Raw genomic sequence first — 20727 nt, 5'->3', positions numbered from 1 at the left:
TTTTTTTTTTTTCCATTTACATCAAAGCTGAACTGCAAAACAACATTAATGCATCCACAATATTTATTCATCTATACTGATCTGAAACTTCCATTATGTTGATTTATTCAAACATGTTGGTTGTAATTTGTTACTCAGAGATGTGTGTTACAGGCTTTCTTTCTTAAATATGATCCACATGTTTGACTTTACGTCTGATGCCCATCCTGAAGCTAGCCTTCTCATTTATCTGGGCCTGTGGCCCCCTTGATCACCGTAAACAGACTGGCCATGACCTTTGACCTCACTTGCTGTACTTTCACGTTTTTCTGGCCTTTTTCAGCTTTATTTGATAGATACAGTGAAGAAAGGACAGGAAAGCAGGGTCAGATAAAGTCAAAGGGCTGCGGAGTCACATGTTGGGCCGGTCGCTTTCTTCCGTATGGCGTGTGGTCGCCTGATTAACGCACTGAGCTAAACCAGCACCCAATAAACAGTACTTTGATGAATAATAAAAACATTTATGGCGTTTTTAATGGCTTGTAGTTAATTTCTTGCTGCCCCGGCACTGAATAACCTTCACTAACGTTTCTCATTTTATCTTGTGGTGAGTTCACTAGTCCGACTAAAACATGCTGAACGTCTCAGTGCTTCATGATTTTTAATTATTCATTTATTCATTATATCTTAAAAGGACCATAACGAGTCAGAAGGCAGCGAGAGTCCCTTTGTAAATTTAATTGATTTGAAAACCTTAAATTTAGGAATTGAACAACTCCATGGAAAAATTGTGTGGATCAGGATCACTATGAAAGGAGTGCACCTCAAACTGCTGTGGCCTCTCTGATTTAGGGGATAGGTTGGTTTCTGCTCTTCGTCTGACACGGCCATGTGTTTGTCTTGTAGTCTGATTCACCAGCTTACAGTAAAGCTAAATAATGACTTTTCTAATTTAGAATAAAAAATAAAACTGCTGTAAAATGAGTTCATTAAATCAGATAAAGCTGAACTGAAAATCAATATTTATTTTTCCCTCTGAACACTCGACTGCTGCTGCACTTTCTCTCCAGTGCGCTGCAGCCCCTTGCTGCTCGCAATAAAACCATTTCTGCTTGACAATCAATAAGCTTCTGCTTATTTAGCACTTTAGATAAAATCCATTTCATTCATCCACCACATCTACACATGTGCACGTCTGATCACCTGCAGTGGGTTTTTTTCCCTGATGCTGATAGTGCACAAATGCTTATGTGTTTCCACACTGTGTTATCAACAAACATGGAGCTTTTTATGATGGTTTAAGGAAGGATGAGTATACTTTAAGTCTGCTGCTCTGCCTGCACTGTGGGGCTCACACATTTACGTCTCCATCTGTCCTGTACGCTTACTCACATCTGCAGGACAAACATTACAGCCCTCGACGAATTTTAAAAAGCGCTTGAGATCGTTTATTGGTGGCAGCGCTCTGCGATACTCATTGTGTCAGTGACAGAAAGCATGAAGAGGCTGCAGTGACTCAGCTGCTTTCACCTGCAGATGAACTCTGCCTGGTAACAGAAGCTCCAGAATGTGACGGAGACTCGACGTCAAGTAGTGGCAGGCTGAAAGGACAGAAAACTGCCTCAGGAAAACAAAGTCGTTTTAAATAAAGGTTTGTTAAAGATTAAACAAGGATTTGACTAACAGAAAATACTGTACATCCTTTCATATACAGGGCTTTGCAGAAATCTTGAACGGTCCCTCATTTTTTAATGTTTTTGCTTGCAAGTTAGACTTTCTTGTAATTTTTTAAAAGTGGTCTTGAGCAGTAGTTCTGCAGGCTTTCCAAAGGTCTTTCAGAGTTTTTCCATTGGAAATTGTCTGCTTTTTCACTCATGTAAGTCCTGTCCTTGTACCTGAGCATTTTTAGAGGAATTTCCTTTTTGTTAAGCAACTTAACACTGATCATTCAAGCTTATAAAAGGCACCTCACTCAAGAATTAAGCAGTGTTGTGTCCACACATAACAGACAACGTGGCAAAGAAGCTATTTTAAACTGTATCTTTAGACACGTTGATACTGGCAGCCTGTGACAAAAACACAAGTTTGTTTCCATTCTTTTCTATTGAATCAGGTCATCTTGACCATGTCTCCAGACCTAAAAGCATTTAGTTGCTGCCATGTGACTGGGTGACTAAACATTTGTGTTAATGTCTTGATGCATGATCAATCATCTGGGTAAGGAAATCCCAGAAAACTGATTCTGTTCATCTAGACGTTGCGTTCTTAGTGGGAGTACAAAACCAGTTGTACCTAATAAAGTGAGTGCTGAGTGTATACTCACACAGAAATCTGATAAGGAATAAGACACAGGAAACGAGACAGGGCTGAACACAATCAATGAAGTGAAGACACAGAGGAAGCAAAAATGAAACAGGCCATCACAGAGAGCAAACTACAAAGTAAGACAAAGGATGCTAATCCTAGCCCAACCCGCTATAACAAGAAAACGTGTAATAGACACGCCGGTCCCCTGTGTCCATTATACGAGAATGCAGAATTTGCAGTAAGCTACAGTAACAGCAGTGGGAGCTATTTTATTTCACGCCAACATGAAAATAATCACAAGTGGGTGTTTGAACAGACATTATTAAGACATTTACACTTATACACATATTAGCCCCCTAGCTTAATCGTTTCCGGCCCTAGAATTTACTTAAACCGTTTTTTGCTCACTACAGACTTTGTATCTCCCCCTGCTGGTAATGCAGTTTTTGCCTAGCCTCAGTACAAAGTATGGGCAAGGAAGCACCCAGGGATAAAGGGGGGAGGGCAATGACAACAATCTTAAAATACTAGACACCTGAGGCCTGTAACTATGAAGCAATATTTAATGAAGTTACCCAGGTAACTAGAATTAATCCTCGGTTTTGATCATGTTAATGTGGGTCGTTTCTCACTGTGGTATTTTGCCATGGTAACTCATGCTGCTGTAGAGCATTTCTGAAAGATCCCTGAGACTTTGGTGCATGGTGAGTAGGGAGAGTTTACATTTTTTTAGTACTATTCAAAGTTTTTGTGTTTCCCCTGAATCTTCTTATATGTAACCATTTCATTTTTTAAATTAATTTTTTGAAAGCAATAATATGATGATCCCAAAACAGAGCAGCTATCAGTACTTATTGATCCCATATCAACTTCACACATAGTCGAAGCCTTTGTTTGATTTTTTTTCCTTACACCACCGAGGCTGCGGTTTAAAGAATAAAAACTGAAATAGTCTTTTAAAGCCTAATTTAAAGAAACACTTGATGATAATCCATCGGATTATCTCATGTGTTAATGATAGAGTTGTTGGACTGACAGTCAGCGTTTTTGCCCGCTATCTTTCCTGGCTTCAGATAAGCTAAACTGTCTTAATGTAGCCGCTTTTTGACAGCCTCATTGGACAAAGCACTTAAAGTGCACACATGTTCATTCAGTGCTTTAAATATATGGTGCTCTTTCTTTCATGTTGCTGCTTTCGGTCAACCTGTTTAACCTATTAATATTGGAATAATAGTTTCATTTTCCTTTGTGAAATCAGCTGCTCTGCTGGCATCACCCCCGCTTCCATGTGAACATGCAGGGGACACCCTGGGTTAACATACAGAGCAGATAACCGATTACTGGATTGCTAATCTTAGGGTGAGTGACTCCAGATAACAGAAATATACCCCAGGTATGCTGAACTCACAGACCTCAGAAAACACAATGACAACTAACCCCCAGAAAAATCTCATTAAAATACTAATACTATAAAATATTGAGGAGATTAGAGCAGTAATCCTAATCCTAAATAACAAAAAAGAAAACTTAAACAGAAACTGAAACTTGAATAATTCTCTAAGTGTTCAAAACCACAACAAATCACACAAAAGCTCTTTTACTGGAATCAATAAAAAACTGAGAAAATGAAACCAAACAGAAAACACTTCCCAAAATAACACTGAAACTCCAAAAATCCCAAACATGCACAATAATTCTGTCAAACAAATGAAATGTGTGGAAAAATATAGCAGCAGAAAAGTAAAACTTGAAGCGCGAGTGTTGCGAACTTCTTTTGTAAGTAAATTACTTCACTAAATCTTTACCATGTAAGCTTATTAGCTGCCTCTAAAGTGCTGATGGAGCTCTAACTTATGGGGGCTTGTTTACGCTGCTGAATATATATACTTTTTTTTAAACTATTTTACTATTTTTATATTTTTTCCTCAAAATTTGGGGTTATGTCAAAATTCTGACTTACTCAGAGGGTTGAATCAAAATTATTATTAGACATAATAAAAACATATGACTTATGGATGCGGTGGGGGGGGGGGTCTGTGGCAGACACAAGCTTCATTCATCAGGGCTTCCACAATGAGGGGCTGACCAGTGAGCAAGCGGTAACTAAACTTTCAAAATAAGAGCATGGCAATTGTTTCCTTGAAAACAAATGAATAAAAAAATGCTAACCTGTTTCTGTTTCCTGCAGGAACAGTAATTTGTTAACATGATTATGTGCTGAAGGTAATTTGATGTGTGGACTAACTGTGACTGATTCTATTTCTGAACTATCTCAAACATATGTTGATTGGCTGATATCAGCTTATCACTAAAAACTCTGCTGTCTGACTGGTTTGAATGTGGTTACTGTGGAAGCTTGTCTCCACCGCTCAGCCAGCGTAAGTCAAAACTTTAGGTTATTATCTCAAATTTGGAGTTAGTTACCTCAAACATTTGGACTCCAAACTTATGGGAAAATATCTCCAAATAAAGAAATAAAATTGAAATTTTAAGTTACTAAATGAGACGATGACCTGAAATTTTGAATTGGGTGGCATTTTTTCCCTCCTTTTTCTGGGTTAGAAACTAGCTTCAACGGGTTGCTGATTTCTCTGTGAGTAAGGTTACACCTTGCTCAGGAGCTGCTTCCTCTCTTCACCTCACCCCATCCTTCATAAAATCAAATCAAATCAAATCACTTTTTATTGTCACATCACATGTGCAGGCACACTGGCACAGCACATGCGAGTGAAATTCTTGTGTGCGAGCCCCACAAGCAACAGAGATGTGCAAACACAACAACACAAACGAGCAAAATACAAGAATGGCCAACCTGAAACTAATAAATATATGTACAATATATAATAGTGTATGCATTTCTGGATGTGTATACTAAATATTTTCCTACGTGTGTGTGTGTGTGTGTGTGTGTGTGTGTGTGTGTGTGTGTGTGTGTGTGTGTGTGTGTGTGTGTGTGTACACATTTTTACAAATTAAATAGTAAAAAAAATAATAATAATAAAAAAATAATAATAATAATAATAATAATAATAAAATATATAAAATATACAGAGTTGAATATGTGCAAAACAAGTGGCATTTATATACAGTGTGGAGTGCATAATGTTGAAGTTCCAGTAGTGAAGCTGAGGTGTCTATGACGTGTTCAGCAGTCTGATGGCCTGATGGAAGAAGCTGTCTCTCAGTCTGCTGGTACGGGACCGGATGCTGCAGAACCTCCTTCCTGATGGAAGCAGTCTGAACAGTTTATGGCTGGGGTGACTGGAGTCCTTGATGATCCTCCCCGCTTTCCTCAGGCAGCGCTTCCTGTAGATGTCTTGGAGGGAGGGAAGCTCACCTCCAATTATCCATTCAGAGCACCGCACTACTCGCTGGAGAGCTTTGCAGTTGTAGGCGGTGCTGTTGCCATACCAGGTGGTGATGCATCCAGTGAGGATGCTCTCAATGGCACAGCGATAGAAGGTCCTGAGGATGCGGGGGCTCATGCCGAATCTTTTCAGTCTCCTGAGAAAGAAGAGGCGCTGCTGCGCCTTCTTCACTGTTTTGTTTGTGTGTACTGACCACGTAAGATCCTCAGCCAGGTGTACGCCAAGGAACCGGAAGCTGCTCACTCTCTCCACAGCAGCGCCGTTGATGGTGATGGGGGTGTGTACTTCTCTGCACCTCCGGAAGTCCACTATCAACTCCTTTGTCCTTGCGACGTTGAGGGTGAGATGGTTGTCTTGACACCAGTGGGTCAGGGCGCTGACCTCCTCCCTGTAAGCCGTCTCATCACCGTTGGTGATAAGACCCACCACTGTAGTGTCGTCCGCAAACTTCACAATGATGTTGGAGCTGTTAGTGGCTGTGCAGTCGTAGGTGTAGAGTGAGTACAGGAGAGGGCTCAGTACACACCCCTGTGGAGCACCAGTGTTCAGTGTGATGGGGGATGAGGTGATGCTGCCCAGTCTGACCACCTGGCGTCTGTCAGACAGGAAGCTAAGGATCCAGCTGCAGAGGGAGCTGCTCAGTCCTAGATCCTGCAGTTTCCTGTCCAGCTTCGAGGGAACGATGGTATTGAATGCTGAGCTGTAATCTACAAACAGCATCCTCACATACGTGTCTCTCTTCTCCAGGTGTGACAGGGCAGTGTGTAGTGTCAGGGCTATGGCATCATCAGTGAACCTGTTGTGGCGGTATGCAAACTGTAGAGGGTCCAGTGAGTCGGGTAGTGCAGAGCAGATGAAGTCCCTGACCAGCTTCTCGAAGCATTTGCTTACGATGGGGGTCAGGGCTACAGGTCGCCAGTCGTTCAATGAGGAGATGGTGGAGGATTTGGGGGACGATGGTGGCCATTTTGAAGCAGGCTGGGACTACAGACAGAGAGAGGGAAAGGTTGAAGATGTGCGTGAACACTCCAGCCAGCTGAGCCGCGCATGACCTGAGGACGCGGCCGGGAATCCCGTCCGGACCAGTAGCTTTGCGTGCGTTCACCTTCCTGAAGCACTTCCGCACATCCTCCTCAGACACAGTGTGCGCACTGACGTCATCCGCGGTGCGCACACTGTCCGGTCTCATGGTGTTCGCTGTGTCGAATCTAGCGTAGAATACGTTTAGATCCTCACACAGAGAGGCCGTGGAAGGGTTTAATAGATGATGGATAAGAGGAAACTTTCATTTGCTCCGCCACAGCCTTTAAATGTATTGACGAGTGCAGGAAATTTGCCTCATGAAGTTTCAACAGAAGAAATGAGCTGCTGCGAGGAAGGCAGGGCCACTGTGGGCAAAGCCTCTGCTGTCACAGGGTCGAGTCTCCCAGAGGACGAGAACAGGAAGTGGCTGATAAAGAAGTGTGACCCTCTCTATACACAGCTGCACTCAGAGAGGAAGCAGAGGAAGGGAGAGACACTGACGCTTGTGACAGCGAGGCCGTGAAGCCGGGCGAGCTTAGTGAGTCAAACATCAGAGCTGCTGACATGAGTCTGTCTTCGGACTGTCTAAACAACGCCTTTGCTCCCTCGGGTGACATGTCAGCAAAGAAGCAACACAGCAGGCAGCCCAGAGTGTGAGTGCACCCATCAGTCTATGTTTATAGATGATAACAATGATGTTTGAGCTGCTGAGAGCGAAACAGAACTTTAGCTTGGATGTAAGTCGTGCTCCGAGCTTATTCGAAAACTCTTGTTTAGTCCAAAGTACTAAACAAGTGTAGAACTTTTTGTGGACTTTTTGTTCTGGCTGTCTTTTTGTTGGTCTTATTTGACAGTGTTGCAGTTTTCAAAACTTTATTTAACCCTATTGACCTTGACAAACCATTATTTTCCAAGCTGATGAAGTGTTTAAAGTATAAAATATATAAAAACTGTTTAAAGGAGGATGTTTCTGTTGGACTAACTGTTCAAAAGTGTACGCGACCATCGTCAAAACTAGAAATCTTCATTTTCGCATTATAAATCATTTAAAAAATAATTAAATGATTAGACTAATTAACAGGAACAGATTAATGAAAAATGTATTTGCTTAATTCTGTCAAAAAAGTTGGACTAAGAATTGAGTTTATGGCTAAATTTGTCCTAAAAAGTAACTTGTAACTAGTGATTATTTTCACTATGGATTTATTTACTGGTAATATATTAGTGACTTATTAATATTCTCATCTTTATATATATTTTTTTCTTGGTGCAGCTCAAAACCCAATTAATTATTAGACAAAAAAAAGGCAGTAAACTAACCCCAAAGAGAAAGTGTGGTGGTTGGTTAGGAGTGTCTTTCACTTTCTCTGTGCTGGCATGAAAAGCAGCACTAAGTGTATTCTGATATGCATGAACTATGTTCCTTGTATATATTCTGACCAACAGTCTTTAGGAATGCACTTGAGGGTGATGCAGTAACTGAAATTAACTCATTTCTCTTAAATGATCTCTCACTTCTCCAAAGTGCCGGCACACGTCAGTCCTCGGTGTCGTTCACACTTCCGTCTCTCTGGATGCAAAAGCCCCTGAACTTCCTGACTTCCCTCTTTTAAAAGTGCCACCATGAATCAAACGCTGCTGTCCCACATGTGACTGACACCGCGGGCTCAACGTCGTTGTTTTTTTTATCGGATAGACGTGCTTACGTCACCACCCTCGAGCAAAGTCGTGTGTTTTTTGTGAGTCACGTACTAGATGAGAATGCACTTTCTGGGCTTAGCACATTTATTTATTTTTTGGCTGTTTGTGTCTTAGAAGATAATGTAAGCATTATCCAGAACAACCAGGCACTCTGAGGGGACACTCAGTCCTCTCATTAACAACAGAGATGACGGTGGGATGAGCCCTAAAACGCTGGTCAAACTGGGAAAATAAAGTCAGTTTCGATGGTTGTATATTTAATTTTATGATTAGTTTTTCTCTGTGAAAGAATTAACTATTATACTTACTCCGATGCTCTGTTCTGTTAAGTCTGTTTTCATATTTTTTTCACCGTGTTTGCTTCTCTAACAAAGACGTTTGGTGATGCAACTTATTTTTTGTCAAGTTTTTCTTCCAATATTTACTCAAATTGTATTGACTTCCTCTTTTGAGGAAATAGAAAGTCATTACTTGTTTCCTCTTTTACGAACTTGAGACTATCACAGGAAGTTCTTAGGTGTTAATGTGGTAGTTCTGCAGGATATTGGACAACATTTAACATTTCCTGTGTTGTTTAATGGTCGCAATTGTAGCTTTTGAAAATCTAGAAAAACATCATATGAGTCTCCTTCCTCTGCCTGCACCTCGTCAAATTCATATCTGGAGTTCATGCCGGCTGATAATATTTGCAGCGGGGAGGAAAAAGTCGTCCTGTGTGACGGGTGTATTTTTATTAATCGCCTTTTTCCCAGCTCTAACCTTTGGCACTCGCTCCTGTGCTTTAATCACACTTTAAAAATTCAATTTTGTTCTGTTTGGAGGAGATGGAGTCCAGACTTAAACCCTGAATGGGATTAAAAAAGATGAAGAATATTAAAGTCCACATTTTGTCACTGTTGAAAGAGTCCTGCCAGTTTCATATCTGACCTTCATCATTTTACAGGGACAAAAAATAAGCTAAGCTAAGCTCACAAGAATAACGATGTTCTAGTTTTGCAGCATGATTGTGTTGAGAACAGCCCATTAATAGTTCAGCATGTAGATTAGTTTGAAAGCCAAAAAACTTCACATCCTACACTTCAAATATTTTAGCAGTTGTTAACAGGAGTGTAAAAAACAATAGGGCCCAAACTAAAGTTTACCTAAATGTCCGGGCAGTAGCAGCATTGTTTTGTTTTTTCCTCCTAACAAAAATCATTTTCTTTCAACTTTCAACTCTCACCCGCCTGTCCACACCCACCTGTGATGCCTTACCCACACTACCGTCTGTTGGGGGGAAAATAAAACTGCCATGTGACGCAGTAGAGGACTCTCTGACACCAAACCAGAAACAACGACACGATTATGTGATTAATGAGTCCACAAACAAAAACACAACTGTAACAATAAAGTCACATACATCATAGACAAAGACGAGACAAACAAGTAAAACCTTTTAAATGAAGTGTGCATGTGCTGGTAACTGTATGTTTACTCTGCTTGAGTCTCATAATGTATGATTAGAAGGGGGAGCCAAGAAGAGCACACTTCAGGTTCAGTAAAGTGGAGCAGCATCAGTAACTGGGTTGATTCTGTCTCAGTTTATCAAGTTTAAAATATTCCAGGGGAAAGATACACCTTCTATAAGGAATTATGCAAAATTTCAGGTCCCTATTGTCCTAATATAGCTTTCTAAATTATACATTGAGTTGGTTTATCAGTATTATTATTATTATTATTAATATTAATATAGTTATATGTTCTTTAAAATTGTCTAAATCAGGTGAATTGCTTCACAGACAGTTTGAAACCAGAAAAACACATTTAACTTCAGTGTGATACTTTCCTGGTATGACACCATGTACCAAATCTAAATCTGCTTATGTTTAAGGCTGGTTAAACGAGAGAGAATGTCATCACTATGTGCTTTTGTTTATGAGAAGCTGTAAACAAAACATTAGTCGCCTACCTGCAAATTTGTGGTTTCTGCAGGCCTCCAAATCTGCAAACATTCAAATATGTTCCATGCAACAAGCCTGAGAGTCCACATTCACAGAGCCATGGTACCAGATATTTGCCCTAAAAGATTAGCAGTGGAGAACTAGCTAATGATTTTTTCTACATGTGCAAAGTCCTCCAAATTTTAAAGTGGCATCTCAGTTAAACCCATGCTAGAAAAATGCATTTTGAGAACAAAATTGATAAGAATTTTGCATAAATCCTATTAAAAGTCTTTGTGTTTTTTTTTAATAGTGGTCCATGCAGTTGTTGATAATTCAGCAAAATAGTCTGGTGTGTGACTCACCTGTCCAACCACATAACCTCATACTTTGAGCTCATAGCATTGGTTCTCATGATTAATGCTAACAGTAAGTGTCCGGATAAAGCTTTTGTAGTGAGGTACTGTTATAACCACTGAACAATTCACTGGTTTCATTTCATGTGTTAGTGTTTAAGCTTGGAGTTGGTCTGTAAAAGAAACCTGCTACTGAATGAGACCTACTAAACAGCTCTCCCAAAGCTCCCAGATACCTTTTATCATCTTCCTCGATGGAACAAGTGAGACGGCCAGCGAGCCGACTGCACTGACAATCGGTCAGTCTACATGGCTTAGCAGTCACAAAGGAAACTGCTGCCGTGCACTCCATTCACTCACAGTCTGCCAGAGCTCCTGTTTACCAGCTGAATAGACCGCCGGGCCTGGAATAAAGAGTCTCTCCCACGGGCTGAAACACTTGTTCAGCAGAGTTGAGCCTCAGGAGGATGTCATTATATTTACTGTTTAAAATGCACAGCCCGCTCTCCTTGGCTGGTTCTCAATTCCTTAAGAGTAGCAGAAAACATGAGGGGTCAGCGTGAGTGTGGATGCTGCTGAGTCTGCCAAGGTCAGGGGAGCGGGGTGAAGCCTGATTGGCTGCGCTGATTTCCGGGTACCACCCAATAGAGTGAGACTGAAGGTGAGCAGAAGGTGATGAGGTAATGCCTGGTTTTTTATGAGAGAGGGTGACATCATCGTTGTGGCATTTTGCGTTGCCGTGGAGAAGGAGGAAGGGGGAACCAGGCAGGGGGAGGGCGCGTGGGAATGGGCCTGATGAATGTGTCTGTGCTGTGTGTTAATGTGTAAAGGCTGACTGAATCAAAGAGTCCAGCTCAGACAGAAAAAAGTCCTCATAGTCAGAGTTTTAACACACATGATCCTTTTATGTCACTGACATGTTGGACATCCTCCTTTCCTTCCTGGGAAAATATCAGGAGTGGAAATTTGGCTCCAGACCAGCAATCTAATCTATTTATGTCTCCTTTGAGGGGCGTCCCCCAGACAGTCGTTTCCTCAGCTTGACTTTCCCCCCTGTGTGTGCATGTATGTGTGTGTGAGACCACCCCTCCGTCTCAGTGCTCCTTTCTCTTTTGCCTGAGGTTGATTTGAGCCTATCCTCCACACACAGTAACAACAGCTGAGTGCTCACTCTGGGGTTTTTGCACAGTAGGCAAATTTGTTTCTATCACCGTCAAATATCATACACGTTTGATGTCCGTTGTCTAATTCTTCTAGATTTTTCTGGGCAGACGGGCAGACCTGTTTATTGGCTTATTGATCATAGGTACTCTCAGCATTTCATCTGTCTTTGCTGATAGAAGGAAGATGGATGTCCTGAGCTTGACTCGGATGATGGAAGATTTAATAATTGATGAAGAGATGCTTGTGTGTGCTGGTACGCGCGTGCGTGTTTGGGAGGTGCAGCAGTCCTATACACACATACTGTTTCCTTTTGAGCCCTCCCGTTTCCTGTAGCCACCTCAGCCTTCACCTCATTCAATGACCTGTGGTTATATGTACACACCCACACACAAAGACACATCACAAAATGCTGACCAGGACCGGGTGGGCGGCGGTGTTTGTGTGGGAGACTTGTTTGCTTTTACTTCACTGCGAGGCGTTCGAGTCATCAGAGAATAAAATCTAAGACATGTTTTCACGTACTAGCAAGTTAGCTCAAACTGAGGCGATAGTACTTGCATATATTTAGAATATGTAATATGGGAATTTATTGGTGTATATTTTAGTCAAGAAAAACTACAGGCAACATATCCAAAACTGTGCCGTTCCAGCTTCACAAATGCAGCCCTTTCTTTCTTATCTCACGTTGTATTCAGTGATGGTGAGCTGAGCAGACTGGTTCAGTATGTCAGGCTAGTCTATGGGCAGTTAAATGGCATTTTATAAACTTATTTAAATTAAGCCTTTAAAAAAATCTTGAGGTTACTTACTACTTTAAACTTGATGTCTACTTTGATTACATGTGGGAGAAAATAATTGTAATCTTGCTTCCTTTTGTATTTGCTACAGTGCAGATTTATATTTACGAGCACAAAGCTCTGCATGTCAGTTCAGCCTCGCCATGACAGCTGAAATAATGTGGACATTTATCCCCAATAAATTATTCATTGTCTGTCTGCGCGTCTGCTGTGTATTCCTGATTGACGCAAACCTGTAGAAGTGCAGGAAATTCTTCTCGCTGTTGAATTATCCTGTCTTTTTGAGATTTATTTCTTCCTTTAGTATGAGAAGTGTTAAAATTTTCCAGAGCCCAAGTGAATGTGTTTAAGTGTCCTGCTAAGCAGTCCAGAACCCAAAGATACTCCTTTTTTAAATTTTGCTGTGAGATGAACAATGTATTCTCACAACCTGCAAACACGAAATATTTTTTCAATAGTGCACTTTCCTTGACAAGCAACTTAAACAACAGATCAATCTAAATATTTGTGGATCAATTTCCCTGCAAATTGGCTAATTGACAAGAAAACTAATTTAAATAAACTAATTTAAATAATTTACTAACTAATCATTGCAAATCTGATAAAAAGGACTGTTCAAAAACTCCCAATATAGACACAGACTTAATTTAATCCAACGCTGGGTAGATTCACTTCACCGCACAAGAAAAAAATCCAAAAATCCAATGATTGGTCTGTTTTTAGTTTAATCACTGCTAATTAAAAAAGCAACTTTAATTCGTTTATCCTTTCAAATTTCATGTAACATTGATATTTTCATTTTAATATAACGGAAAATATGATGATTAATGAAGTTTGATCAACTTAATTATTCTAATTTTACTTCAAAGCCACATAAATAAATACAATGTGGTCTGTTTACATGTTGAAATGTACTGTGTGTTATTTCAGAAGAGATGTGTTCGGTCACATCTGTGTCGTCTTGTCTCATTCATTGTGTTTACATTTCCAATTGAGTCAGTCAGAAGATACATGTCTCTCCATTCATTCATTCATTCATTCATTCATACCAGCTGGACAAGCTAATCACGTTAGGTATCGACCCGGGTCAGGCTGTCATTGTGACGAACAGATGAAGAGTCATTCACAAACATATTACATCATAGAGCTGTCCAATGAGATCATCTGATCCATCACTGATAGAGTTTCAGCACATTTAGCAGCATGTTAGTCCTACATGCACATTTATGGATATGTCGTGTATCAGAATGGAAACATTTTATATAAATGCACTGATTCAAGCTTCTTTTTTTATCTAGCCAATTTGGCCATTATAATGAAAAATGCAAAAGAAAGAGTCTTCTCAAATCCAATGTTGTAGTTTTGTTTTCTTGGATATTTCATAATAACCATAAAACATATTTGCAGTGTGCATCAGAAAGAACAGAATGAACTGAAATAACCTCAGAAGTTTGATTTTGAAGTTTCGCACATTTTGTCAACAACTTCATTCCTTTTTTTTCTTGTTTAACCAAACCAGCCCATTTTTCTATTAATATAGCTCAATACTGCAATCTTAAACAATGTTTCCACACAGTTATAAGAGATATTTGTCAATCCAGTGAAGATTCATGTTTGTTGAGCTTGACTAAAACCTTAAAAAACTTACAAAATACAGAATTCAAAAAACTAATTTATTCTAACATTTCAATATTAAGACTGTTCTCTGACCAGAAAGAAGTGGTCAGGGTTAACCTGTCATAGACCTGGACATACCGGTAGCTTACAGATCTTAAAAAAATGAGACTTAAGCCTGCATTCTTCATAATGGGCAGCAGGGGGCGAGTCATCTATCTGTCTGCCCATATTCACTCACTGGCCACATTAGGTACACCTTGCTAGTACTGATCTAGACTCCTTTTTTCCTTCAGAGCTTCCTTAATTATTAATGGCAACAAGGTGTTGGAAACATTCTCCTGAGATTTTTTGTCTGTACTGACAAATCTGCAGCACAAATGTGCTCTATTGGATTGAGATCTGATGACTGTGGAGGTCATTTGAGTACAGTGGCCTCATTGTCATGTTCAAGAAATAAGTTTGAGATGATTTGAGCTTTAAGACATGGCGTGTTATCATGCTGGAAGCAGCCATCAGAAGATCCTTGCACTGTGATCATACAGTCTGGACATGGTAGGCTGTAGCATTTAAATGATGCTCATTTGGTACCAAGAGACCCAAAGTGTGCCAAGAATATATCCCCCACATCGTCACACTGTCACCACCATCCTGAATCATTTATACAAGTCAGGATGGATCCATGGTTTCATGCTGTTTACACCAAATGCTGACCTTACCATCTGAATGTAGCAGCAGAAACCGAGACTCATCAGACCAGGCAAAGCTTTCAATCTGTAGTGGCTGCTATTCGGCTGCTATAGTCTATGTTGTGTAAAACTTAAAGATAGAAGATTTTGTCTGAGCACAAATGCCTCAACAGACACTGAGTAACACGTGATGGCACTTGGATAGAGAGCAGATGTTTGTGGAGGAAGGTGAGGTGAGAGGCAGGGTAAAAAAAACTGCCTCCTTTTGACCTGGAAAAGGAATGTATTCCTCTTTCAGATACTTTCAGCTAATTCCACCAGGGATCCGAGCAGGAGAGGGGGAACAGTTGCAGATTTACTCACTCCCCTCCTTTAATCTCAGCTCTTCTGTCATTGGTTGTTTCCTCCCCTCTGAGATCCAGCTGGCATTCATTGTGTCTAAAATCTGCTCTGCCCCCTCTCATTGGTCTGTGGGAGTTAGTTATGTCTGTGCAGCCTGCATGTGCATTTCTTTACCCCTGCCCCTTTTCTAGTGTTTGTCAGGTCATTGTAACTTAGATTAAGTGAACCATCAGCACTGCTTGTATTACAGTAAAATATATATTGTTTTATTTTAATTTTTCCCCTACAGTGAGGAGTTGTCAGAGCTCAGCAGGGTATGAGAAACTGTTAAGCTCTCTACTAGTTAGATTTTTGGAGCATCATAGCAGAACGGGCAGAGGCTCTAACTGAGTCTTTCACACTGATAATCCTCTTACACGTCAATGCCACCACACCCCCAAACACAATCACACAAAAACACCAAAAGAGAGCCAACAAATACACATTAACACACTATTTTTTTATTGTGGTGGGGCTTTTTTTCCCCTCCACGGGAGTCTTGGGTTGTAATTCAGCTTTGCTGCATGTCTGCTTTACCTCAGAGATAAGATTTTTGTGCTGAAGGCAGAAATTTTGCAATCTCCTCCTGGGAGGCACTAATGTATTCACTCATATCTTTAATACGCTGCTACCCCTCAGGACTACATGGAGACAAATTTCAGAAAGTAGCAGACCCACTGAGCTTTACAATGACTCCTAGAATTGCATGCGTCCCACCCAGGTATGACTTTGCCTCAGCAGGACCTCTCAGGATGTGTACGTGTGAAGTGATAGACAGTTATTGAGGGGCAGAGAGCCAAGACAGCCGAGTAGCTCCTTGCTCGGCACTGCGGACGTCTTCCGAAAGCCTTGACCCACTTCAAAGTCTCCTCCTCCCCCCTGCTCACCCAGACGCGCTGCATACTGAAGCAGCTCTGCCACAATCTGCTGAGCTGCAGTGAAGCTCTGCATGCGGACACTGGGGAGACTGAGTGTGTCTGTCTAATAAATAAATTGCATGTGTGTCAGTATGTGCTGCAAGGTCATGTGTTTGTACACAGTGTGTGGCTCACACAAGGTGAAAGGCCTCGGGCAAAGTCACAGAAAGTTGCTGCTTCTGCTGAATATATTAATGAGTCTCTCAGTTTTTACTCTAGCAAACATGGACAGGTATTCAGCAAAGTGAGTAAGAATCCTTAAAGTGCAGCAAAGAGAAAAAAAGGGAGGGGATGCAGAGGCTGCACCACATTTCAGCCCTCTGCAGAAAATCCTAGGAGCTTTAATTTTTTGGGAGGGGGATAAATGATCAAAACAATTTCCTTTTTTTTATTGTGTTTTGCAAACTAGAATTCAAACCCCTAGATAGTTCATTTAAAAAAGAAATTAACAAGTCTGCATAAATAAAAAAAAGACAACCAGGAAATTGGAGACATCCTTTTCCCCAACCACCGCTCAATCCACATGTCCACCACACAAGTCCTACAGTACTTCCTGCAGCTGTTGTGTAGCTCTTTTGCATGGCATAAGGTCCAGCAACAAAGTGCTCACCCAGCCTTAGTAACCCTGTCCCAGTCAGAGTAAGTAGTCCTTGTTTCTTCCTTCTTTCGTAGTAGTTGCTCTTACTCTGACCCCTCACCTAGAATCAACTTGTATTATTCTGGCTCAGGGATAAAGTCAATTATGCTCCAGCTTCTGAATCCATAATATGTTTAGAGCAAGCAGCCCTTGTTTTAAGCTGCCCTGAGCAGAGATGAGCCCAGACGGCCAGCTGATGGGAGGCAAGCTCCGCTGGGAAGGACCAGAGATGCTCACTTAGTCATGGATGCTAGACGCACTGATTTAGACAGATTACAAACAAGCACTCACAGTCTGTAAGCACGTCAGCAGTGTACTACCTCACCAATGCATTATCACATGCATGGGGGATTAGCACACATTTTGATTTATGGACACATGCAGAGCTATTGTGCCTACAACTTTCACAAAGTCATGCAGTGTGGAGAAAAAAAGCAATTGTTTTCTGATCGGCTGGAAAATCAGGAGGACTCAGCCTGTTTTTTTATGGACATTTCTTTCCCAGTTGTGTGTTCAACAAAAGTCTGACCCATAAGAGATTAACACACTATTCCCATAGAATTACTTTTCTTATCTGCCATCAGTTACCAGGAAAACACCTGGACTTATTTTGAATGTCACACTCACATGTGTATCAGTCTGTACTATCTGCATTGTAGGTGAACTTGGAAGTTGTGTGTCTCGTATCTGTCTCATTGTCTATCACCATACGAACAGCCTTTTGTCTGTTGCCGTCTCAGCTGCCTTCTGTCTGTCATCATCTGATGTCTATCAGGGTGACTGACTGGTTTTGCGATTAAACTCTGGTGATATACTAGCTCTAGAGATAAGGATGTTTTTTGGGCTCGCTATCAGACCGTCTTCTTAGTAACTGGTGTAGACTCAGGCTCAGAAACCATACCACAACACTGGCTTATTTTCAGACACTCAAACGGGAGCAGCCTGATGACAGAGTGTTTTGTTGTGTGTATGTCTGTGTGTGAGTGTGTTTGTGTGTTTTAAATTCATGTTAATAAAATAAATACATTTAAAGTTATGTAGGGTAATGAAAATTTGCATGTTGTCTGGTTGAAGCATGTATTCTTGTGAAATCTGTATATACAGTGATGGTTCCTTTCCAGATGTACAAGCTGCATGTTGCACAGGGACTAAAACACCCTTGCACCATCAGAGACACAAGCTTTTCAACTGAGTGCTGATAACAAGCTGGATGGTCCTGCTTCTGGATCACGTTCTTTTTTGCATCATAGAACTTTAATCTGCAATTGCTGATTGTACGTGAAATGTACTCACAGACGATGACTTCTGGAAATCTTCCTGAGTCCATCCAGTGATTTCCATGCCACTTGAGTATCCCAAGATCCGTCATGTTTCCAGTATTGGTTTTTGGCCTTGCACCATGCACTGGGGATTTCTCGATTACTCTGAATCTGTTGAGGATATTATGTGCTGTAGATGATGAGATATTTGTTCTTTGCAGTTTTACATTGAGGAACATTATTTTGAAATTGCTCCACAATTTGTAGACTCAATTTTTTATTTTTTATTTATTTATGAGAAACTCTGTCTCTCAAAGGTGCTCTTTTTATATCCAATAATGTTACCAATCTGTTGCCAGGTAACCTAATTGATTGCGAAGTGTCCCTCCAGCAGTTTCTTCTTAGTCCACACCGCTTACTTTTTCACCCTTTTGTTACCCCATCACAGCTTATTTTTAACACCTTACTGCCATCAAATTCAAAATGAGCTGTTTTTTCTCTCCCTAAAATGGTAAAATGTCTCAGTTTAAAAAAAAGTTTTCTATAATCTGTTGTTTATAAAATTTGCATTCCTTTTTGTTGACATTTTACACAGCGTCCAAACTTTGTTGATATTGGGGTTGTGAATTAATCAAAATACGATAAAGATAACATAAGATACACTTTATTTATCCTATTTATTCTAGGTTTATGCTAGCTTACTAGGCTAACTTAGCCTAGCTTACTAGGCTACGTCGGTTGACGTAGTGTTTGCTCTGTTTATCGTTCATGTTTTCTTTTTGCTGTGACTCTGTTTTGTTTTTCCAGTCATAAGCTGTGGGTTAATGTATTATCATTTGCCTATTGCGTGGTGTGTGACGGGGCCACGAAGGAACTTGTTATCGCTATGAAAACTATAATTTGGAGCTCTGCAAGGCGTCATTAGGAGGGTTAAAGTATGGTTTACAGAGAGCAGTACAATATTATGTTCTGTCAGCACAATAACAAGTCAATCTGCTGTGCACCACTTAACTTTCCTGGAGGTCAGACCTGCAGGTTGACTGAACTACTCAGGGTGCTGAAAATAACAGCTGATGAATCTGTTTATAATATTGATCAGCAGTAAATGATTTTACATGTAATTGTTTAATTCATCTGTTTTGTCTGCCCATTTTAAATATGAAAGCAAGGTTAGTTTATTTTATTTCTTTTTTTTTTTTATTAGAATATCGTAAATTGGAAAAACTTTTGGTTTGGTTTGTTGCAATTCAAATATTTCATTCTGGTTGTTGTATGTTTTTAATTTCTGTGTTGTCAAAAAGTTTAATTTACTTTTCCTCTTTTACGACTGCAAAGGGACTTGATCATCTTCATTATGTTTGGATTATTCATGTTTAAGGGAGCAGTGGTATTACTTTGTCTTTAATCTTCTGTTAAATTAATTGTTCTTGTGTCCGTTTCTGTCTCCTCTCCTGTTAGGTGTTGTGAGTGCAGCGCCTCGCTGTCCCACTGGTATTATGAAAAAGATGGCCGGCTCTTCTGCAAGAAGGACTACTGGGCCAAATTTGGGGAGCTGTGCCATGGCTGCAACGACCCGATCACCACTGGCCTCATTATGGTAAGAGGATCTGCCACTTAACTCATCACTTAGCACCCCCACGGTTCTTGGTTTGCCGATAAACCTTGAGTTCAGGCCGTGACAGACCCATACACACATCTGAGCCTGTACATTTACAGCCTCACTGGCTGCTGTGCGCCAACAAGCGTAGATTTTAATAGGACATGTGCCAGACCTATAACTGACCCTGATGCCTTTGGCAGCTTAGAGAGATCTTCTTACAGACCTCCAGTGAAAGTCCGAGCTCTTGTTGTGACACAGGAGAGGTTTGAGTGCACAATAGATGTGGCCACAGTGCTGGAAAGCAGATAAACTTGGCTTCTGCTGATAAGTGCTGCTGCATTATAGAAAAGACAAGATACCAGCACCAAAAGAGACTTGTGTCTATTTGTTGATTAGTGATGGAATCACACACATTCAAAGCCTGGAGAGACTGATTAATATTGTATGTTGGTGTAATAAAATATGTTGTCTTTATATATCTGAGGGCCCAGTTTCCCTGCCAGTGCAATGCCAGCAGTAGCAGAAATGCAAATGGATGGCGGGTTTTTTTCTGATGTTGTTTTGTGCCTGTTTGCAAATCTCCTGGCGTGTTAACTCGTCGTTGCTGAGGTGGTTGGAGAGATGCAGCCAAGATGATATTTGGATGGTTCACACTGTAATTTCAGCTGCAAAAAACAGTCTTCCTATGCTGCTAAGATCACCTCTTAGCACAAACATTAGGCCATTTCCAGGAGATTCCCTTACAAAGCAAGTTCAACACACCAAGGCTATGTTTTCTGTATCTGAATCTATATTTCTTACTTGACTATTATTCCTGGCTACAATCAACATCCCAACTAGCAGAGATATTCCAGGAGTGATTATGTGATTTTCCATAGAATGATCGTCACCCTGAGGTGGTTTTGTATATGTTGTTCTCTTATCTCTTATCTTGCTCCTGAGCAGAATAGGCCTGCAACAAGTTCCCATGGCAGTGTAGCCCTGTGAGAAGTGAACCGGCTTTGTGATACCAAATA

The 20727-nt window shown here is 40.7% G+C and overlaps 1 protein-coding gene across 2 annotated transcripts in view; it reads left to right on the top strand.

The window, feature by feature from the left end:
- The window catches only part of limk1a (LIM domain kinase 1a), a 53311-nt gene that overhangs the window by 10622 nt on the left and 21962 nt on the right, over positions 1-20727 (top strand). The window contains exons 1-2 of one of the 2 annotated variants that reach the window (XM_085379678.1): positions 7139-7330; positions 19570-19708. In XM_085379678.1, the coding sequence (XP_085235804.1) occupies positions 7242-7330; positions 19570-19708 (228 nt within the window). In that variant the 5' untranslated portion in view covers positions 7139-7241. Of the gene's footprint in view, positions 1-7138; positions 7331-19569; positions 19709-20727 lie in introns of those variants that run through there. The other variant, XM_085379677.1, reaches the window with a different exon arrangement.

This window comes from Rhamphochromis longiceps, linkage group LG14 (assembly GCF_057381845.1).
Source record: "Rhamphochromis longiceps isolate RC_006_pf linkage group LG14, R_longiceps_female_GT1.1, whole genome shotgun sequence".
NCBI classification, from domain to species: domain Eukaryota; kingdom Metazoa; phylum Chordata; class Actinopteri; order Cichliformes; family Cichlidae; genus Rhamphochromis; species Rhamphochromis longiceps.
The sequence above is the reverse complement of the archived record's forward strand: the minus strand, read 5'-3'. Positions and strand labels throughout refer to the sequence as shown.